At 44.8% G+C, this 24,363-nt stretch overlaps 1 protein-coding gene across 11 annotated transcripts in view; it reads right to left on the bottom strand.

The window, feature by feature from the left end:
- chchd3a (coiled-coil-helix-coiled-coil-helix domain containing 3a) overlaps nucleotides 1-24,363 on the bottom strand; it is a 297,090-nt gene that overhangs the window by 87,872 nt on the left and 184,855 nt on the right. For 5 of the 11 annotated variants that reach the window (XM_052517232.1, XM_052517237.1, XM_052517227.1 and 2 more), the window contains exon 5: nucleotides 4,085-4,265. The exons of the other annotated variants lie outside the window; for them this stretch is intronic. In XM_052517232.1, coding sequence (XP_052373192.1) covers nucleotides 4,085-4,265 — 181 coding nt within the window. The remainder of the gene's footprint in view (nucleotides 1-4,084; nucleotides 4,266-24,363) is intronic. 11 annotated transcript variants of the gene reach the window in all.

Below are 24,363 nucleotides of genomic sequence, written 5' to 3' on the forward strand. Positions count from 1 at the left end.
CGCTGCTGTGACCTGTACTACAAGGACTGCCGCTGCTGTGACCTGTACTACGAGGACTGCCGCTGCTGTGACCTGTACTACAAGGACTGCCGCTGCTGTGACCTGTACTACAAGGACTGCCGCTGCTGTGACCTGTACTACGAGGACTGCCGCTGCTGTGACCTGTACTACAAGGACTGCCGCTGCTGTGACCTGTACTACAAGGACTGCCGCTGCTGTGACCTGTACTACAAGGACTGCCGCTGCTGTGACCTGTACTACAAGGACTGCCGCTGCTGTGACCTGTACTACAAGGACTGCCGCTGCTGTGACCTGTACTACAAGGACTGCCGCTGCTGTGACCTGTACTACAAGGACTGCCGCTGCTGTGACCTGTACTACAAGGACTGCCGCTGCTGTGACCTGTGCTGTGACTACGAGGACTGCCGCTGCTGTGACTGTACTACGAGGACTGCCGCTGCTGTGACCTGTACTACAAGGACTGCCGCTGCTGTGACCTGTACTACAAGGACTGCCGCTGCTGTGACCTGTACTACGAGGACTGCCGCTGCTGTGACCTGTACTACAAGGACTGCCGCTGCTGTGACCTGTACTACGAGGACTGCCGCTGCTGTGACCTGTACTACAAGGACTGCCGCTGCTGTGACCTGTACTACAAGGACTGCCGCTGCTGTGACCCGTTCTACAGTACAGTACTGCTGTATACTGATAGTTCTCTCTGGTGGACAGAAGCATGTAACAGTACTGGTAACTTAACGTCTGTCAGATGTCATGTCTCACCTTGAACCTTAACCCAGAGCGCAGGTTTTTCCTCACTAATCATCTGGACAAATCACCATTTCACAGGTGTTCACATCTTGCGAATTTCATAAGGGGAGGGGACATTTGGCCCACAGACTTGCCCAGAACTCACAAAGAGAGGGAGGTGGAGCTACCGCCCTGCTTCCGTTCCCCATTGTAGTATCTTTTGGAACACGTTGGCCCCCAGAACGGGTCCATATGACTGATCTGAGCTATCCGGACATTATTTTAAACAGCACCAAGAGAGGACAGACACTTACATGGAGATACATGGCTGGTCCTATCACTCCCTCCCTCCCTCCAAAAAAAATCATTAAATTAAAGATGACAAAGAACAAAACAGCTCTCTTCACAGATGCTGAAGGCGTATAGAGTCCCCGCTCTTCCTCCCCACCTCCCTCACTTTTACATTTTTCCGATTGGATCGTCGTTCCGAGCGAGGGATCCCTGATACACTCATCCTGCGGCGTGGTGGAATCGCGGCACGCCATGGCGTCTCGGCCACCCAAAATGATTCATTTTTCTATTACAGCAATGAGTGTGTGAAATGAGCTATATAATCAATAGCGTAGGTTTGTAAACAGGGCCCGTTCTCCGGGGAGCGTGTTGTGTGTGTGTGTGTGTGCGCGCCGGTTGTGAGAGAATCTGTTGGCTGTCAAGGCAATGCAGGGATGACGCTGGTCTTGCTATATGTTTATAAGGGCTATTTACAGCAAATAAAGCCATAACTCCCTAAAATGAGGGTGGCTTTCTCAGACTACATCATAAAGGAAATAAGGGGACAGTGAAATATAAGAGGGCCCTGTAGGAAGATCAATTTCAGTTTAACCTAACCTAACCTATCACAATGATATGGTGGAAGTGAAACCCCTCATTTCTCAGGTCTCTGAGGGGCTAGCGTGTGTGTGTGTGTGTGTGTGTTCGTTCGTGTGTCTAAGAATAATCAATCATTTGGCGGGTGCTTATATTTGTCCTGTTACACATTTGTATTAGTGTGTAATGCAAATGCTCTTATTGTGTAAGGGGTCACACAGGTCAGACGGCTCTATAGACTTTAGTTCACGGCTATGCTCACACACCCAACGTGTCACCGCTCCAGTCATGACCTGTCAATTACCACATATATGTGTGTGTGTGTGTGTGTGTGAGAGAGTGTGTGTTTAACCAATGATGGAAGGGAGCAATATTTAATATGAAAGAAGTGTCATTTCTATGCATTCAAGCTAGAATACAAAAATACATGACTGGTTCCTGCTAAACTGCCCAATTAACAGTGCAGCCATTTAAATTCTAACCTCCTGTACCTCTTCCTGTCCTCAGAAGAGTATTAACAGCCCTGCAAGACATTTGCTAAGTAGTTTCAACAGAAGTTATATGAAGGGCACAGCTCCAAGATCCAGACAAAATGTGAATATCATCTGCAGATGAAAAGCTCACAAGTGGTAAAACTTGGAAATGTTGAAATGTAGCCGACGGGTCATGTTTCAGTGGAGTCCAGTATAACATTAGGATGCCCAGCAGAACAAGATGTTTTACAGATACTAAGATAATACTATATAGTCCTCATGTTTCAGTGGAGTCAGATAATACTATATAGTCCTCATGTTTCACAGTATAGCATTAGGATGCCCAGCAGAAACACTGATAATACTATATTTACAGATAGCTAGCAGAACAAGATGTTTTACAGATACTACTATATGCTCATGTTTCAGCAGTATAGCATTAGGATGCCCAGCAGAACAAGATGTTTTACAGATACTAAGATGTTTTAGTCCTCATGTTTCAGATACTCATGTTTCAGTGGAGTCCAGTATAGCATTAGGATGCCCAGCAGAACATGTTTTACAGATACTAAGATAATACTATATAGTCCTCATGTTTCAGTGGAGACAGTATAGCATTAGGATGCCCAGCAGAACAAGATGTTTTACAGATACTAAGATAATACTATATAGTCCTCATGTTTCAGTGGAGTACAGTATAGCATTAGGATGCCCAGCAGAACAAGATGTTTTACAGATACTAAGATAATACTATATAGTCCTCATGTTTCAGTGGAGTCCAGTATACATTAGGATGCCCAGCAGAACATGTTTTACAGATACTAAGATAATACTATATACCAGTATAGCATTAGGATGCCCAGCAGAACAAGATGTTTTAGTCCTCATGTTTGACATAGCATTAGGATGCCCAAGACAAGATGTTTTACAGATACTAAGATAATACTATATAGTCCTCATGTTTCAGTGGAGTCCAGTATAGCATTAGGATGCCCAGCAGAACATGTTTTACAGATACTAAGATAATACTATATAGTCCTCATGTTTCAGTGGAGTGCAGTATAGCATTAGGATGCCCAGCAGAACAAGATGTTTTACAGATACTAAGATAATACTATATAGTCCTCATGTTTCAGTGGAGTACAGTATAGCATTAGGATGCCCAGCAGAACATGTTTTACAGATACTAAGATAATACTATATAGTCCTCATGTTTCAGTGGAGTCCAGTATAGCATTAGGATGCCCAGCAGAACAAGATGTTTTACAGATACTAAGATAATACTATATAGTCCTCATGTTTCAGTGGAGTGCAGTATAGCATTAGGATGCCCAGCAGAACAAGATGTTTTACAGATACTAAGATAATACTATATAGTCCTCATGTTTCAGTGGAGTCCAGTATAACATTAGGATGCCCAGCAGAACATGTTTTACAGATACTAAGATAATACTATATAGTCCTCATGTTTCAGAGTCCAGTATAGCATTAGGATGCCCAGCAGAACAAGATGTTTTACAGATACTAAGATAATACTATATAGTCCTCATGTTTCAGAGTCCAGTATAGCATTAGGATGCCCAGCAGAACAAGATGTTTTACAGACACTAAGATAATACTATATAGTCCTCATGTTTCAGTGGAGTCCAGTATAACATTAGGATGCCCAGCAGAACAAGATGTTTTACAGATACTAAGATAATACTATATAGTCCTCTGTTTTGGTTATTGGATGGTCCCACCTATGAGGAGCACAGTGATCATCACCCTGGTTACAGAGGGGAATGAGCTGCCATCAGGGCCATTACAGTCATCAACCCCTAGCTAGTGGGTGTACAGACATTTGTTCCAGCCCAGCACTAAAACACTTCATTCACCTAATCAACATCTGATCTTGATGACTGTGAAAGTCAGTGTTTGTGCTGGGCTGAGACTGGAACAAAACCAATTGACGAAGGGGGGGGGGTTGAAAAACGGTTGGGGGGTTAGGGACTTACGTAAAGCTGGGTGCGTAGCCTCTCGTCCTCAGCGCTGACCTTCTCCCTCATGACAGCCTGCGTCAGGGTATTATGGGTCGTGGCTCTCTCCAGCTCCAGGATACGACCCACCTCATCCTTCACACTGGCCTGGGCCTCAGCCTCAGCAAAGGATGCAGCATGGACCTTCTCCTCCTCCAGCCTGACAGAGACAGACAGTTAACATTTACAACACTAGAAAAAGGACAGACGCACATAAGCATAAGCAAGCAGACACGTAAACACATGAGATACACACAAACATACACAGCTCAAGTTTATGAAAACTGAAAAGTAGTGTGTGTAATTATAATTTTGCTGAGTTTGATAGTCACATTGTTTCTAGTAAGTGAATATCTCAGGAATAGTTAAACGAGTTGTCAGGACTATAATAATTTTTATCACATTAAATAAGAGCTCATCAGGAAATGTCCTCTGTAGTGGCCACCCAGATGCCATAACTATGTTATTCACCTAAATTAAACATTAGTTCCATAAATGAGCCTTTTAGTCCATACGTGTCCTCCTATGACTTGGACGTTATGGTGAACACTCACTAGTCTTTCCCTCTCATTTTAGTAGATGTACTTTGCCGTAATGATCTGATCACACCATGCAACGAGGGATGTAGCCGACAGTCAGAGAGGGAAAACGAACAGTGTTGATAGGCAGGTGGACTGTCCAAAGGGGTTACAAGGTAAAAGTGGGAGGCGGGATTAGGTCGTCTCCTGTCCTCCTTGCTTGGCAGAGATCTCAGAAAAGGCAACTTCATAACATAAAATGTACTGTATATGCCATATCAAATAATCAACTGGACTTCCCGAATGTCGTATTTTAGCTATGACAGAACGTACATGTGTTGTTGTAGATTTGCGTTATTCCACAAAGTTCTATCAGGTGCTGCAGTGAGTGGGAGGGGGCTGTATAACCACGTGATGTAGCTCTCCCTCACTCTCCCTGAGGGAAAGAGGTGAGCACTTTGACAGACAGTCCAATGAGTCAGAGGGTTTAGGAACAGGCACATTTTGCCTGAGATTCATTTAGACATGACACTTTCCTGCGAAACCCCCTCCGGATGTATTTACATAGGAAGAGTGCAGTGTTATTTTGAGCTGGTAAACCTGCACACACTTCCCACCAGGCAGTTGGAACGATGCAACTTTTTGAAGCGTCACTAGGCATTAGATTCTTATAGTTGCCTGGCAACACGTTCATCGCTACACTGCGCTGGTGTGATTGGTGAAGGTCCCTGAACAGTGAGATCCAAACTGTTCCTCTGTTCAGAATCAAACACACCAGCCTAATATACAGTGCATTCATAAAGTACTCAGACCCCTTGACTTTTGCCACATTTTGTTAGTTAACAGCCTTATTCTAAAATAGATTACATAGATTTTTTCCCCTCATCAATCTACACACAATACCCCATAATGACAAAGTAAAACCTTTTTGGGGGACATTTATGCAAATTTATTCAAAAATAAATAATTTACATAAGTATTCAGACCCTTTAGTCAGTACTTTTTGAAGCACCTTTGGCAGCAATTACAGCCCGAGTCTTCTTGGGTATGATGCTACAAGCTTGGGACTTCTTCTCTGCAGATCCTCTCAAGCTCTGTCAGGCTGGATGGGGAATGTCGCTGCACAGATATTTTCATGTCTCTCCAGAGATGTTCGATTGTGTTCAAGTCCGGGCTCTGGCTGGGCCACTCAAGGACATTCAGAGACTTGTCCTGAAGACATTCCTGAGTTGTATTGGCTGTGTGCTTAGGGTTGATGTCCGGTTGGAAGGTGAACCTTTGCTCAGGTCTAAGGTCCTGAGCGCTCTGGAGTGGGCTGTCTTGTGCCTTTTACTGAGGAGTGGCTTCCGTCTGGCAACTCTACCATAAAGGCCTAATTGATGGAGTGCTGCAGAGATGGTTGTCTTTCTGGAAGGTTCTGCCATCTCCACAGAGGAACTCTGGAGCTCGGTCAGTGACCATTGGGTCGTTGGTCTCCTCCCTGACCAAGGCCCTTCTCCCCTGATTGCTCAGTTTGGCCGGGCGGCCAGCTCTAGAATGATTCTTGGTGGTTGCAAACTTCTTCCACTTACGAATGATGGAGGCCCCTGTGTTCTTGGTGACCTTCAATAATGCAGTAATGTATTGGTACCCTTCCCCAGATCTGTGCCTCGACACAATCCTGTCTCGGAGCTCTACGGACAATTCCTTTGACCTCATGGCTTGGTCTTTGTCCTGAAATGTACTGTCAACTATGGGACCTTATATAGACAGGTGTGTGCCTTTCCAAATCATGTCCAATCAATTGAATTTACCACGGGTGGACTCCAATCAAGTTGTAGAAACATCAAGGATGTTCAATGGAAACAGGATGAACCTGAGCTCAATTTCAAGTCTCATAGCAAAGGGTCTGAATACTTACGTAAATAAGGTATTTCTGTTTCAATACATTCGCAAACATTTTTTAACACTGTTTTCACTTTGTCATTATGGGGGATTGTGTGTAGATTGATTACATAATTTTTTTCTCATCAGTTTTAGAATAAGGCTGTAACATAACAAAATGTGGAACAAAGGGTCTGAATACTTTCCAAAGGCACTGGAAGTGAAGTAAAGACACACTGAACCACTGCGGAGAAATGTGGGTGTAATTAGCCTACAATACTGACTGAGGAAATATATCAAATCAACTACGTTGACCTACGCTCTAAAATAGACCTTAAACTATTCTATGGCTGAAACAGTAACAGGAAGGTTAGAAATCACAGCTAGATGGGTGGTCCGATAGTGATCAACCAAAGTTAAAATAACATTCCTATGACCACCAGTCCACAACAACCCATCATTAAATTGATAGAGGAATCAAACAGTTCATCATCCACCACTAAGACCTTCTATAGGTTGACTGGCCCTGGGTGACATGGTCCAATATACAGCTGATGTTTGGTCTGCTACCTCTGATGTCAGAGAGCAGGGGGGAGCAGGGGTGACGTGCAATGTCTTTCAGAGTGAAGCAGAGCGAGAGAGGGGGAAGAACAGAGAGTCTAGCCATGTCGTGTCTCCCAGTCCACTGAGCTGCACATGTCAGCACTCTCCATCCATCATGGGCTCTCTCACACACACACACACACACACACACACAGTAGAATAACATTCCTTTTCAAAAGATAAAAACATTCTGTTTTCCATCTCTCCCGTGTAATAGTGAGTGAGCATGCAGGTCTTCTGTGTGTGTTTACATGCCTGTCTGCCCGTGTGTTAGTGTCAGGTGTGTGTGTTTACATGTCTGTCTGCCCGTGTGTTAGTGTCAGGTGTGTGTGTTTACATGTCTGTCTGCCCGTGTGTTAGTGTCAGGTGTGTGTGTGTTTACATGTCTGTCTGCCCGTGTGTTAGTGTCAGGTGTGTGTGTGTTTACATGCCTGTCTGCCCGTGTGTTAGTGTCAGGTGTGTGTGTGCTCTGAGATCATCTTTAATGGCCCCTTTCCTCCACCAGGTCCTACAGACCTTTGAAGACACTGAAGGAGCCCAGGGAGTGAGAGGAGATCGGGTTGAAGGCAGCTAAAGGAGCGGCCATTAGCCCTGGCCAACAACAGAGCAACTCAGACAATAGACGAAAAGTCCCCACCGTAACAATGAGAAGTAATGGGAGTGCCTTGCTGAGAAACAGCAGCAAAGCAAAACCTTTAAAACCCACGCACACACCCTTAACTGCAAACCCAAGCAAAACGGCTATCGCAGGGCAAGGTGCTATCTATCCACCTCACCTCTATTGCTTTCTGATCATTATTGTCCGTCTAGGGATATTGGACACATTTTTCATTCGCTGTGGAAGACTGGCAAGAGAGAAAGTGTGTGTGTGTGGGGTGTGTGTGTGTGTGTACCTACCAGGTGGGAAGGAATCATCTTCCTGGGAATAGGTGGATGCCTTTCCCCCTCCACATGTGGAGATGAAGAGAGACTATAATCTTTGGTTAAAGAACTGGAAAAATAGATTGGCTGTTTGGGGCTGGGTGTGTTTTTTGATGGCTCAGTGGTTTGATACTTGAAATAGGGTGAGGGTGTGTAAAAGAAGGTTATTGAGGGGTATCATCACTTTGGAGAGGACTGCATGTGCTCCTCAGCCACTCCAGAGAGGCACCCAAAACACAACACTCTGCTTTCAGCACGTTGAAAGTGACCTTGAACAAGAAGTACTTCACTTTTGGTGACAGAGTGAAATGTAGGAAAAATAAACTGCCTTCACAAATGTTATGGCGAGTCCTTAACGAGTCCTTAAAAAACTATTGACAGATGTTCAGTCAGGTCAACATGAACATACAGTAGGTGTTGAGGTTAAGGTCAGGCAAACAGTGATCATGTTAGGTCAACATGAACATACAGTAGGTGTTGAGGTTAAGGCCAGGTGTGATCATGAGGTCCCATTTTTTTCTACAGTAGGTGTTGAGGTTAAGGCCAGGCAAACAGTGATCATGTTAGGTCAACATGAACATACAGTAGGTGTTGAGGTTAAGGCCAGGCAAACAGTGATCATGTTAGGTCAACATGAACATACCAGTGCATGTTAGGTCAACATGAACAACAGTAGGTGTTGAGGTTAAGGCCAGGCAAACAGTGATCATGTTAGGTCAACATGAACATACAGTAGGTGTGTCAACATGAACATACATGTTAAGTCAACAGGTACAGTAGGTGTTGAGGTTAAGGTCAGGCAAACAGTGATCATGTTGTCAACATGAACATACAGTAGGTGTTGAGGTTAAGGTCATGCAAACAGTGATCATGTTAGGTCAACATGTACACAGTAGGTAAGGCGAGGCAAACAGTGATCATGTTAGGTCAACATGTACTTACCACTATGTGGTAAGGTCAATTAAACAGTGATCATGTTAGGTCAACATGAACATACATGGTAGGTGTTGAGGTTAAGGCCACCCTTATTTGCAGGCGTTCCAAACCATTCTCTACAGTAGGTGTTGAGGTTGCCCTACGGCCTCTTGCTTCTCAAACTACCCAAATACACTGACATGTCTTTTAAAGAGAAGGTTTAACACACTTTTATGGACTTTGCACCAATTTAACTTCCATTCATTATTATGTGTTATGTTGTGTCACATGTGTAACTAGGTTGAATGCTGCCATCTTGGTCAGAACCCACTGGAAAAAAGATGCCAATCTCAATGTGATTTATCTGGTTAAACACACACACACACACACACACACACAATTAAACACTTACACAAACCACACACACACACACTGACATGTCTTTTAAAGAGAAGGTTTAACACACATGGACTTTGCACCAATTTAACTTCCACATTATTATGTGTTATGGTGTCAACAAACTGCCATCTTTGAACTTCCAAAAATACTGTACATCAGATCTACATCAAAGACCCCTCCTCATCCCTCATCTCCTACACTTCCCCATAAAATCTCACATTCTCTCCGCTCGCAGAGTTGTAGATATGGATTGTGGCAGTCTTGCGTAACGGTGCTGAGGTGTGCCCAGGGCCCAAACCAAACGCCTCTGAACAAAGAGGTTTAAAGGCACCATGCAATTTTAATGTGGGAATAATGTTGTTGAATGCTGGGGATGAATCATTGATGGGGGGCTCACCCAACTCCTAGGGGCAAAGGAGGCTATGGGGGGGTAGAGGCTGGTATAACCAGGTGGTGGAGGGTGGCTCTAGATACCTTATACCTTTCAGTCAGTCAGTGAAGTAGTACCACCTTTCTATAGGAGTTGAGCCCCTCTTCCACCTGGCCAATGAGGACGCCTGGTGTGACCTGTACTGTACTAATAAGAGCGTCTGCTGAATGACTTAAATGTAAATGTAAAGCTGCTTCTCTCACTATGCAGACAGAAAAAGCAAATGTGAATTCTAATTTACCTTTGTTTTCCGCTAATGAATCAAACACAAGGTACAAGCAGAAAAAGCTATTAATGGACTGTGTTAGGGAGAGGAAATCCTAACTCATTTGTATTGTTGTTTACAGAAATGACAATTAACTTGAGGGGAAAAACACACTCCTCCCCAGAGAGAGGCAGACAACATGAGGAAATGTATCAGGTGTGAAATGATCTCCAGTGCTGGAGCCTGAGGGCATATAGGACCTGTGCTGCCTCATCCTAATGGTGAGCTGCTCTAGAGATGCGTAAGTAAAGAAATATATTTACTAGAATGGACATACCCATTCAAAGTCAACATTCTGTGATGAGTGGATTCCATTTCTATGGTGACAGAAGGGAGAGACGCACTCCATAAGTGCAACACATTTAGTCACACAACCATCCATGTGTCAAGTCATCTACATGTTGATAAGGCTACTAAGTTAATGGTGTGAATGCATCTCACCTCTGATAAAAGGGTAGTACTGAAAAGAAGGGAGAGAAAAGGCCTAGACAGCTGCTAGTGTGTGATACATCTTCACTTTCGTCTTGGCGTAATGTACCCAGCCGGTAAAACACTGGTATCCCTCTGGGACCGGTTCGTACAGAAAACATCCTCCATTCAGGCTGCAAAGGCATCCGTTTCTTCCTTAAGTAGTTTTAATTGCGTGCTGCTGGATTTTGGGGGGGAATATGCGTACAGTCTTCTTCCTTAATAAAACTACATTTTCACAACCGTTTTCAGATATATTCCGGAAGATGCACACTGCAGCAGTCTGTTGTTAACCCCTGGCTGAGCACAGGCACAACATCAGGAAGTAGCAGTAGCCACTCTAGCATGGTGGTGGAAAATTAGGTTTATTTTCCCGTTTTTGTGGGAGGGAGCAAAGGAAATGAATAGAAGGAGGTGAGAGAGAGGGAGTGAGTGAGAGGCTCAGTTGGTAGAACATAGCGCTTGCAACGCCAGGGTTGTGGGTTCGATTCCCACAGGGAAACAGCATGGAAAATGTAAGCACTCACTGCTGTCAGTCGGATAAGAGCATAAGTTAAATGACTAAAATGTAAATGGAGAGAGAGGAGTAAGCGAACAAAACAGATATGACCTCAGTCATTAAGAGTGATCTAAAATAGAGAAAGAAGTCCAAATGTCAGGCTGGTTAAAGAGGAGAGACGGATGCTGGGAAAAGGTCAATGGTATCGCAGTATTATCAAGAAACAGTGGGAATATAAACCTCTGCCGTAGCAACACGCACCAATTACTAGCCGAACAAGGAGAGGGAGCCTAGCCAACAGGGTCATGGAAGAACAATTATTTGTATTTATTATGGATCCCCATTAGCTGTGCCAGCAGCTACTCTTCCTGGGGTCCAGCAAAATTAAGGCTGTTTACACTATTTGAAAAGAATACATTCACAGATTTCACAACACACTGTGTGCCCTCAGGACCCTTCTTCACCACTACCACATATCTACAGTACAAAATGTGTACATAGTGCGGCAGGTAGCCTAGTGGTTAGAGCGCTGTGCCAGTAACCTAAAGGTTGCTGGATCGAATCCCAGAGCTAACAAGGTAAAAATCTGTCGTTCTGCCCCTCACAAGACTGTTCCCCGGAAGGCCATCATTGTAAATAAGAATTTGCTCTTAACTGACTTGCCTTTGTTAAATAAAGGTTAAATATATATATATATTTATGTTATCGTGCATGTGTGTGTACACATGCATGTGTCTATGTTTGTGTTGCTCCACTGTTCCATAAGGTGTGTTTTTATTTGAGGGGAAGTACTGCTTTCTGAAGTTCCTCATGTGGCGTCTGTGATAGTGAAGTGTGTATGTACTAACACTAGAACCGCTGGGCCTCCTCTTCAAGCCAGTGAGTAGTCATTCTGACTGCAACATTCTAACACTAGAACCGCTGGGCCTCCTCTTCAAGCCAGTGAGTAGTCATTCTGACTGCAACATTCTAGCACTAGAACCGCTGGGCCTCCTCCTCAAGCCAGTGAGTAGTCATTCTGACTGCAACATTCTAACACTAGAACCGCTGGGCCTCCTCTTCAAGCTAGTGAGTAGTCATTCTGACTGCAACATTCTAACACTAGAACCGCTGGGCCTCCTCTTCAAGCTAGTGAGTAGTCATTCTGACTGCAACATTCTAACACTAGAACCGCTGGGCCTCCTCTTCAAGCTAGTGAGTAGTCATTCTGACTGCAACATTCTAACACTAGAACCGCTGGGCCTCCTCTTCAAGCCAGTGAGTAGTCATTCTGACTGCAACATTCTAACACTAGAACCGCTGGGCCTCCTTTTCAAGCTAGTGAGTAGTCATTCTGACTGCAACATTCTAAATCTAGAACCGCTGGGCCTCCTCTTCAAGCTAGTGAGTAGTCATTCTGACTGCAACATTCTAAATCTAGAACCGCTGGGCCTCCTCTTCAAGCTAGTGAGTAGTCATTCTGACTGCAACATTCTAACACTAGAACCGCTGGGCCTCCTCTTCAAGCTAGTGAGTAGTCATTCTGACTGCAACATTCTAACACTAGAACCGCTGGGCCTCCTTTTCAAGCGAGTGAGTAGTCATTCTGACTGCAACATTCTAACACTAGAACCGCTGGGCCTCCTCTTCAAGCCAGTGAGTAGTCATTCTGACTGCAACATTCTAACACTAGAACCGCTGGGCCTCCTTTTCAAGCGAGAGTGAGTAGTCATTCTGACTGCAACATTCTAACACTAGAACCGCTGGGCCTCCTCTTCAAGCCAGTGAGTAGTCATTCTGACTGCAACATTCTAACACTAGAACCGCTGGGCCTCCTCTTCAAGCCAGTGAGTAGTCATTCTGACTGCAACATTCTAACACTAGAACCGCCAGTGAGTGTCATTCTGACTGCCTCTAGAACCGCTGGGCCTCTTCAAGCTAGTGAGTAGTCATTCTGACTGCAACATTCTAACACTAGAACCGCTGGGCCTCCTCTTCAAGCCAGTGAGTAGTCATTCTGACTGCAACATTCTAACACTAGAACCGCTGGGCCTCCTCCAAGCAGTGAGTAGTCCTGACTGCAACATTCTTAGAACCGCTGGGCCTCCTCCAGTGAGTAGTCATTCTGACTGCAACATTCTAACACTAGAACCGCTGGGCCTCCTTTTCAAGCCAGTGAGTAGTCATTCTGACTGCAACATTCTAACACTAGAACCGCTGGGCCTCCTCTTCAAGCTAGTGAGTAGTCATTCTGACTGCAACATTCTAACACTAGAACCGCTGGGCCTCCTCTTCAAGCTAGTGAGTAGTCATTCTGACTGCAACATTCTAACACTAGAACCGCTGGGCCTCCTCTTCAAGCCAGTGAGTAGTCATTCTGACTGCAACATTCTAACACTAGAACCGCTGGGCCTCCTTTTCAAGCCAGTGAGTAGTCATTCTGACTGCAACATTCTAACACTAGAACCGCTGGGCCTCCTCTTCAAGCCAGTGAGTAGTCATTCTGACTGCAACATTCTAACACTAGAACCGCTGGGCCTCCTCTTCAAGCCAGTGAGTAGTCATTCTGACTGCAACATTCTAACACTAGAACCGCTGGGCCTCCTCTTCAAGCCAGTGAGTAGTCATTCTGACTGCAACATTCTAACACTAGAACCGCTGGGCCTCCTCTTCAAGCCAGTGAGTAGTCATTCTGACTGCAACATTCTAACACTAGAACCGCTGGGCCTCCTCTTCAAGCCAGTGAGTAGTCATTCTGACTGCAACATTCTAACACTAGAACCGCTGGGCCTCCTCTTCAAGCCAGTGAGTAGTCATTCTGACTGCAACATTCTAACACTAGAACCGCTGGGCCTCCTCTTCAAGCCAGTGAGTAGTCATTCTGACTGCAACATTCTAACACTAGAACCGCTGGGCCTCCTCTTCAAGCAGTGAGTAGTCATTCTGACTGCAACATTCTAACACTAGAACCGCTGGGCCTCCTCTTCAAGCTAGAGAGTAGTCATTCTGACTGCAACATTCTAACACTAGAACCGCTGGGCCTCCTCTTCAAGCCAGTGAGTAGTCATTCTGACTGCAACATTCTAACACTAGAACCGCTGGGCCTCCTCTTCAAGCCAGTGAGTAGTCATTCTGACTGCAACATTCTAGCACTAGAACCGCTGGGCCTCCTCTTCAAGCCAGTGAGTAGTCATTCTGACTGCAACATTCTAACACTAGAACCGCTGGGCCTCCTCTTCAAGCTAGTGAGTAGTCATTCTGACTGCAACATTCTAACACTAGAACCGCTGGGCCTCCTCTTCAAGCTAGTGAGTAGTCATTCTGACTGCAACATTCTAACACTAGAACCGCTGGGCCTCCTCTTCAAGCTTCAAGCCAGTGAGTAGTCATTCTGACTGCAACATTCTAACACTAGAACCGCTGGGCCTCCTTTTCAAGCTAGTGAGTAGTCATTCTGACTGCAACATTCTCTAGAACCGCTGGGCCTCCTCTTCAAGCCAGTGAGTAGTCATTCTGACTGCAACATTCTAACACTAGAACCGCTGGGCCTCCTCTTCAAGCTAGTGAGTAGTCATTCTGACTGCAACATTCTAACACTAGAACCGCTGGGCCTCCTCTTCAAGCCAGTGAGTAGTCATTCTGACTGCAACATTCTAACACTAGAACCGCTGGGCCTCCTCTTCAAGCCAGTGAGTAGTCATTCTGACTGCAACATTCTAACACTAGAACCGCTGGGCCTCCTCTTCAAGCCAGTGAGTAGTCATTCTGACTGCAACATTCTAACACTAGAACCGCTGGGCCTCCTCTTCAAGCCAGTGAGTAGTCATTCTGACTGCAACATTCTAACACTAGAACCGCTGGGCCTCCTCTTCAAGCCAGTGAGTAGTCATTCTGACTGCAACATTCTAACACTAGAACCGCTGGGCCTCCTCTTCAAGCCAGTGAGTAGTCATTCTGACTGCAACATTCTAACACTAGAACCGCTGGGCCTCCTCTTCAAGCCAGTGAGTAGTCATTCTGACTGCAACATTCTAACACTAGAACCGCTGGGCCTCCTCTTCAAGCCAGTGAGTAGTCATTCTGACTGCAACATTCTAACACTAGAACCGCTGGGCCTCCTCTTCAAGCTAGAGAGTAGTCATTCTGACTGCAACATTCTAACACTAGAACCGCTGGGCCTCCTCTTCAAGCCAGTGAGTAGTCATTCTGACTGCAACATTCTAACACTAGAACCGCTGGGCCTCCTCTTCAAGCCAGTGAGTAGTCATTCTGACTGCAACATTCTAACACTAGAACTCAAGCTAGTGAAGTCATTTCTAACATTCTAACACTAGAACCGCTGGGCCTCCTCTTCAAGCTAGTGAGTAGTCATTCTGACTGCAACATTCTAACACTAGAACCGCTGGGCCTCCTCTTCAAGCTAGTGAGTAGTCATTCTGACTGCAACATTCTAACACTAGAACCGCTGGGCCTCCTCTTCAAGCTAGTGAGTAGTCATTCTGACTGCAACATTCTAACACTAGAACCGCTGGGCCTCCTCTTCAAGCTAGTGAGTAGTCATTCTGACTGCAACATTCTAACACTAGAACCGCTGGGCCTCCTCTTCAAGCTAGTGAGTAGTCATTCTGACTGCAACATTCTAACACTAGAACCGCTGGGCCTCCTCTTCAAGCCAGTGAGTAGTCATTCTGACTGCAACATTCTAACACTAGAACCGCTGAGCCTCCTCTTCAAGCTAGTGAGTAGTCATTCTGACTGCAACATTCTAACACTAGAACCGCTGGGCCTCCTCTTCAAGCCAGTGAGTCAGACTGCAACATTTAACACTGACTGCAACATTCTAACACTAGAACCGCTGGGCCTCCTCTTCAAGCCAGTGAGTAGTCATTCTGACTGCAACATTCTAACACTAATTAATACATTTCATATAGGCGATCACAAAAATGTTAATTTGGTTGTGTTTACGATGGTCTCAAGTAACATGAGAACAAAAGCATTTATTAGTTTATGTTGCTGTAGACTATATGTAAAACATGTCAATAATAAAACAAAAAATAATGAATCAAGTGTTCAATCAATTGTATTTTTGGAGGCTATGTTACAACTATTAAACAGAAAGCATGTGTGCTGGATGGGGTTGCACATTTTTGGGAATAATCAGAGGTGGAAACTTTCCATGGGAATTAACGGGAATATATGCAAATGAATATTAACACCATTTAAAATGTAGATGTTTTTTTGCATTGTATATATTTACCATATCATATGGAGACAGAAACATGAACCTTTAACCTTATCATAAGTAGACATAAAGCCCTTGCTTGGAAGTGTACTTTGCCAAAATACCAAGAACCTTGCCCTCATCCAGGCCAAGGTGGCGAGACACGGTATTGATGACACCATAGGCCTTGTTGATCTCTGCATCAGATAGGATGCTCCAGCATACTTGGGGTCCAACATGTACGCTGCGGCGGGTATGGGCTTCAGGCAGAAGTCTAAATGCTTTTTGATGCATTTCAGAACAGCAGTTTCCTCTGCTTGGAGCAACAGTGATGTGGGCAGGGCAGTATAGATTTCTTCTCTGACATCTGCAAGCAGAGTCTGAACATCAGACAGGATGGCATTGTCTTCCTCAATCAGTGCAATGGCTACTGCAATAGGTTTCAGGCTGCTTACCACACTCTCCCAAAATACATCATTTAGGAGGATCCTCTTGATGGGGCTGTCCATGTCAGCAGACTGTGATATGGCTATTTCTTGGAGACATGCCTTCCCCTCCAGGAGACTGTCAAACATGATGACAACACCACCCCAACAGGTGTTGCTGGGCAGCTTCAATGTGGTGCTCTTATTCTTCTCACTGCTTGGTGAGGTAGATTGCTGCTATAATTACCATTTCCGAGGCTCTCTTGTCAAGTGTATCAATTGTTTTCAGTGTCATGATGTCCTTGAGGAGCAGATTCAATGCATGAGTAGCACAGCCAATGGGTGTGATGTGAGGGTTGGACTCCTCCACTTTAGACCAAGCAGCCTTCATGTTCGCAGCATTGTCTGTCACCAGTGCAAATACCGACTGTGGTCCGAGGTCATTGATGACTGCCTTCAGCTCATCTACAATGTAGAGACCGGTGTGTCCATTGTCCCTTGTGTCTGTGTTCTTGTAGAATACTGGTTTGAGGGGTGGAGATGATGTAGTTAATTATTCCTTTCCCACGAACATTCGACCACCCATCAGAGATGATTGCAATACAGTTTGCTTTCTCTATGATTTACTTGAACTCTGTTGAACTCTGCACCCAGCAAATGAGTAGAAGCATGTCTGGTTGGAGGGGTGTATGCTGGGCGAAGAACATTCAGCAATCTCTTCCAATACACATTGCCTGTGAGCATCAGAGGTGAACCAATTGCACACACAGCTCAAGCAAGACATTCATCAGCATTTCTCTGGCTACGTTTCTCCATTGAGTCAAAAAACGTCTGATTACAGGAGGACCATGAGCTGTTGCTGTTGATAAGGTGTCCGATTACAGGAGGACCATGAGCTGTTGCTGTTGATAAGGTGTCCGATTACAGGAGGACCATGAGCTGTTGCTGTTGATAAGGTGTCCGATTACAGGAGGACCATGAGCTGTTGCTGTTGATAAGGTGTCCGATTACAGGAGGACCATGAGCTGTTGCTGTTGATAAGGTGTCCGATTACAGGAGGACCATGAGCTGTTGCTGTCGATAAGGTGTCTGATTCCAGGAGGACCATGAGCTGTGCTGTTGATTCGATTACAGGAGGACCATGAGCTGTTGCTGTTGATAAGGTGTCCGATTACAGGAGGACCATGAGCTGTTGCTGTGATAAGGTGTCTGATTCCAGGAGGACCATGAGGTGTCTGATACCAGGAGGACCATGAGCTGTTGCTGTCGATAAGGTGTCTGATTCCAGGAGGACCATGAGCTGTTGCTGTCGATAAGGTGTCTGATTACCAGGAGGAGCTGTTGCTGTGAGCTGTTGCTGTCGATAAGGTGTCTGATTCCAGGAGGACCATGAGCTGCTGTTATCGATAAGGTGTCTGATTCCAGGAGGACCACGAGCTGTTGCTATCAATAAGGTGTCTGATTCATCATTTTCACCTCGAATAGAAGTAGAGGGACTTTGGTCAGAGGTTGCTTGTTGTGAGCGCCGAGGAACTTTATGCACTTGGCCAGATGATTCTGCATCTTTGTTGCATTCTTCACATATGATTTGGTACAGTACTTGCAAATGTACACCGCTTTTCCTTCTACATTAGCTGCAGTGAAACGTCTCCACACATCAGATAGTGCCCGTGGCAACGTCCTGTAAAGATTAGAAGGTTAAAAAAAAGGAAAGAATTAAAAAAAAATGTAAATCCATGTACAGATAAATAGTTAAGCAGTTAGATTAAACATGGGGCGGCAGGTCGCCAAGAGGTTAGAGCATTGGGTCAGTTACTGAAAGGTGGCTGGATCGAATCCCCGAGCTGACATGGTAAAAATATGTCGTTCTGCCCCTGAACAAGGCACTGTTCCTCGGCCGTCATTGTAAATAAGAATTTGTTCTTAGTTGACTTGCCTAGTTAAATAAAAGGTCAAATTAAAACAAACTCCTTCGTAAGAAATGTTTTTCAAATGAAACGTATGCAAACAGATGAATAAAACACTCAGCAGGCTCAAGCAAGCTAAAACCCACCTGGTAGCAAAAAACTAACTAGCAGAAACTGTTAACAAGTTAGAAATGATTTAAACACACTTCGCTGTAGGCTACTATTTACTAGTTAACAAAAATGATGTCATAAAATATATTCACCCCACCCAGTATTGTAATCAAAACTTACCAGAAAGCATGTAGTCCTTGGCTCAGACAGTGTAGTAGTGTGGGCTCAATAGCATCTCATTAGTGTGCAAGATCTTGAGAATCAGCTGCACATGTGATGGAAGAGTGCACTGCACATGTGATGGAAGAGTGCACTGTGCATGCAGAGGGTTTAAATTCCATTGAATTGGGGATAGTTTTACCAAAATATGCCACAAGACCTAGAATTGCCTTATGTGTATCCCACAAAAAAAGGTTCACTGTTATAAGCTAACTTTTTGGATGAATTTAAGCAAAAATTCCCCAAATTCCCAGGCTTAACTTCCCATGGAAAATGTTTGGAAAAATTCCAGAAATGTACCGGAAAGTTGCCGACCCTTTGCAACCCTAGTGCTGGAACACCCTACAGATCATTTTTACAAGGGCAAAAGAAAAATACCCCAACTACCAAGATGCACAGTCAACAAGACCAACGGTCAAATGATGAAAACATCAGTTGCCACATTATAAAGCACAAATTCTGCACAAATTCGACAATTTGAACATCTTGGCCATGTTCTGTTATTATCTCCACCCTGCACAGCCAGAAGAGGACTGGCAACCCCACACAGCCTGGTTCCTCTCTAGGTTTCTTCCTTGGTTTTGGCCTTCCTAGGAGTTTTTCCTAGCCACCGTGCTTCTACACCTGCATTGCTTGCTGTTTGGGGTTTTAGGCTGGGTTTCTGTACAGCACTTTGAGATATCAGCTGATGTACGAAGGGCTATATAAATACATTTGATTTGATATTACAATGAATAGAAGGGTCGACTTGACAGCAGTCAAAAACAGTAAATTGTCAGCTTGTGTTTACATGGTGTGCATCTTCACGTAACGGCATCAGTTGGAGCGTGTCCATGTCACAAACAAGGAAAGCTGGTTAGTGTGCGTTGCTGAGATGTAGGGCCTGCTCTCTCAGTGATGATATTTTATGCTGCTAATCGGCCCGTAGCATTGTCACCAGCTTGTTCTATCATTTCCTCTCTCCTGTCTCACCGTTTCATTTGGTGGAGGCGCAGGCACCTGCTCAGTGCGTACCGTTACGGCTGTGGATCAGAATAATCAGCAGAGATGCCAGGATATGCATTTCTTCCCCACCATCCGAGTCGTTTTCATTCAGATCTCGTAGCAGAGCTAACGCAGCATGTACATCCCATTCGTCTTGGTCTTCTTGCCATTGTAAGTTACGGATGCTCACACTGTGTACTACACGTAGACTGATAAAACTGCTTGGATTCAGTGGACTGATAGAGTACATACCATATAGAGATTATAATTAGAATAGACCAATAGAATGGCCCGCCCTGTTCTTCATTCACAACTGGTGATGACCTAGGCCTAATGATGCATCCTCTTCCTCATCAACTCAACCTTTCTCCCTCATCATACTTCTCCTTCATTTATTTCATCCGTTGTTGTATCTGTGAAATTAGTGTGGGTATAGTTTAACGGTTCAGTTTCGTGGAAATCCGCGTGATTATCAACGGACCACGGCACCTTCAATTCAACTGTCATGAGGGGCAACGGAGGAAACCCTTTTTTAAAATGACATTCCCTCATAAAACGGATTAATATTAAGATTCTAAGAATGACTGTGTGATAGACTTATTTAGGAAAAGTTTAAATTTAAACATCCTCTCACTGTCAACTGCATTTATTTTCAGCAAACTTAACATGAGTAAATATTTCTATGAACATAAAATTCAACAACAGACAAACTGAACAAGTTCCACAGACATGTGACTAACAGAAATTGAAAAATGTGTCCTTGAACAAAGGGGGGGGTCAACATCAAAATTAACGGTCAGTATCTGGTGTGGCCACCAGCTGCATTAAGTACTGCAGTGCATCTACCCCTCATGGACTGCACCAGATTTACCCATTCTTGCTGTGAGATGTTACCCCATTCTTCCACCAAGGCACCTGCAAGATCCCGGACATTTATTTCTGGGGGTGGAATGGCTCTAGCCCTCACCCTCCGATCCAACAGGTCCCAGACGTGCTCAATGGGATTGATCTGAGCTCTTTGCTGGCCATGGCAGAACACTGACATTCCTGTCTTGCAGGAAATCCCACACAGAACGAGCAGTATGGCTGGTGGCATTGTCATGCTCGAGGGTCATGTCAGGATGAATCTGCAGGAAGGGTACCACATGAGGGAAGAGGATGTCTTCACTGTAACGCACAGCATTGAGATTTCCTGCAATGACAACAAGCTCAGTCCGATGATGCTGTGACACACCGCCCCAGACCACGATGGACCCTCCACCTTGATCCCCCTTCAGAGTACAGGCCTCGGTGTAACGCTCATTCCTTCGACGATAAACGCAAATCTGACCATCACCCCTGGTGAACCGCAACTTATCAGTGAAGAGCACTTTTTGCCAGTCCTGTCTGGTCCAGCGACGGTGGGTTTGTGCCCATAGGCAACATTGTTGCCGGTGATGTCTGGTGAGGACCTGCTGTACAACAGGCCTACAAGCCCTCAGTCCAGCGTCTCCCATCCTATTACAGACAGTCTGAGCACTGATGGAGGGATTGTGCGTTCCTGGTGTAACTCGGGCAGTTGTTGTTGCCATCCTGTACCTGTCCCGCAGGGGTGATGTTCGGATGTACCAATCCTGTGCAGGTTTTGTTACAGCTGTCCGTCCTGTCTTCCTGTAGCGCGGTTTTAGGTGTTATCACAGTATGGACATTACAATTTATTGCCTCCTTGCAGCATGCCTAAGGCACATTCATGCAGATGAGCAGGGACCCTGGGCAACTTTCTTTTAGTGTTTTTCAGAATGAATAGAAAGGTCTCTTTAGTGTCCTAAGTATTCATAACTGTGACCTTAAATTGCCTACAGTCTTTAAACTGTTAGTGTCTTAACGACTGTTCCACAGGTGCATGTTCATTAATTGTTTATGGTTAATTGAGCAAGCATGGGAAACAGTGTTTAAACTCTTTACAATGAAGATCTGTGAAGTTATTTGGATTTTTACGAATTATCTTTAAAAGACAGGGTCCTGAAAAAGGGACGTTTCTTTTTTTGATGACCTTACATCTCAAGCAAAAAACATCTGCAACCCACTCACCAGCTTTCATTGTTTATGTGACATGGACATGCCCCAACTGATGCCAATTCCTGAAGACTCATACCATGTAAGCACGAGCTGACAATAATTGGACTATTTGATTGCTGTCATATCGACACTTATATTCACTATAATGCCATTGTTTAAGTCCAAATGACTGCTCTAGTGGTTCTGGTGTTAAACACAGTGGCACTCAGAGACACCTACTGCCACATTCACCACACATCACAGTGACACCTGGACTCACCACCGTGTCCCACTTAATTCAACGCAGGCATGCCCGGTGGTGACAGGAACAACCTGAGAAGTGAGACCTGTGTCTGTCTGTCCCTGTCTGAGGATCAGTCTGAGTGGCATCCACCCTGAGCCTCTTTTTTTCTCCCACAGTGCTTAGGGGCCACCACAGGTCAACCCCAATCAGAGGGCACAGCAGTGAGTGCTGACACAGCAGAGGGACAGAGAGAAGACCTGTGTGGTATTTCAAAGGAAGAGGAGAGTAGAGGTAAATATAGAGGATAGAGGGAGAGAGAAGAGTAGAGGTAAATAGAGAGGCTAGGAGGTCGAGAGAGAAGAGGTAAATATAGAGGATAGAGGGAGAGAGAAGAGGAGAGGTAAATATAGAGGATAAAAGTCAAGAGAGAGAGAGAATATGAGGTCGAGAGCGAGAAGAGTACTGCATATTTCTTTCACTCGTGTGCCTTTCTGCTCTGACGCCTCTCAGAGGAGTCTTCAGAAAATCTGCTCCCTGCAGCCACCCCGCCTTAAATGAGATAGGGCTGTCCACAAATGAACACTCCACACATATTCTGTGTGTGTATTTGCGTGTGAGAATGAGAGAGGGACTGAAAGTGTGTGTGTGTGTGTGTGTGTGTGTGTGATATTCCTGAAGCAAATTTTGGGAGTTATCCTGTATTGTTTGTGTGTTCTAACAGAGGTTGTAAGCAGTAGCAGCAGTTGCACTGCAGACCTCTATATTTAATGAAGCATGGCACCAACTGGCCAGCTTAGTTGTAACACCAAACACACGCTAGGCTTGGGAGATATACCGTATACAGTGGTATTTTTTTCGAAATAATGACGGCATGATCTTCAATACAGTATATATTGTTGTTGTTGAGGAGACTCACAGGGGCTGTGGGGGTGCGTGCTACACCACTGCTTATTTCAATTCAGGTTCAATATCAAAAATTAACTAGACAAGTCAGTTAAGAACAACGACTTGACAGCCTACCCCGGCTAAACCTGAACAGCGCTGGGCCAATTGTGCGCCGCCCTATGGGACTCCCAATCACAGACGGATGTGATACAGCCTGGATTCGAACCAGGGACTGTAGTGACGCCTCTTGCACGGAGACGCAGTTCCTTATACTTAACTTAGTGGTGCAGCGGTCCAACTATAAGAAATCTTAGAGGTGTCAAATAAATGGTGTCCAGCTCAGGACTCCAGCTATGGATTTAGTTTGCTAACTTGCTAGCTAAGTGGCTAGATGTCAACATCAAGCTTCTTAGTTACAGCAGACATTCAATCCCCTTCTGGATCAAGATCCCTGTTGCCTAAATTGTTTTGTGCACTTCCGGTAATACTGTATACCCTGGTATGGTATGAACATCTGGATACACACACACACACACACACACACACACACACACAAAGAATGATCGAGGAGGGAATAAGTGAACTACTGCAAAGTGAGACCCAGGTAAGTTCACAGGTCACTAAATGTCTGTGACAGCTTCACACTATGGGTTTGACCAACAGTCAATTCATTCATAACTCCACACCTTGATTCTTTGTCAGATTTTACTACAGTCAACACTACCAGTTAAGTTTAAAACAATCCAATCTTAGGCTAGCTGGTCAAGACACCTCTATTCCAGCACAGGTTCCTGATCACTAGTCGTCTGCTAAACACCATCGTAGTTCAATTACCTTTGATGGCGAAGCTGCTAAAGAGCCTTCTGTGCCGACATCTTTCAATTAAAAGATAATGGTGGACCTTTTCCCCAATAAATTCAAATGAATAGAAAACATAAGAAAAAAAACAGACATAACATATTAAGGATGAAAAATTAGCAGAGAAGGAAGATATCCTGGAAAGGAGAGAAGGCCAATGCCTCAGAGTAGAGTCAGCCTACTGTACCATTCACCTACCAACTCAAAGACCTTACAGAGTAGAGTCAACCTACTGTACCATTCACCTACCAACTCAAATACCTTACAGAGTAGAGTTAACCTACCATTCACCTACCAACTCAAAGACCTTACAGAGTAGAGTCAGCCTACTGTACCATTCACCTACCAACTCAAAGACCTTACAGAGTAGAGTCAGCCTACTGTACCATTCACCTACCAACTCAAAGACCTTACAGAGTAGAGTCAGCCTACTGTACCATTCACCTACCAACTCAAAGACCTTACAGAGTAGAGTCAGCCTACTGTACCATTCACCTACCAACTCAA

The sequence above is a fragment of the Oncorhynchus keta genome, unplaced genomic scaffold (genome assembly GCF_023373465.1).
Source record: "Oncorhynchus keta strain PuntledgeMale-10-30-2019 unplaced genomic scaffold, Oket_V2 Un_scaffold_630_pilon_pilon, whole genome shotgun sequence".
Lineage (NCBI taxonomy): Eukaryota > Metazoa > Chordata > Actinopteri > Salmoniformes > Salmonidae > Oncorhynchus > Oncorhynchus keta.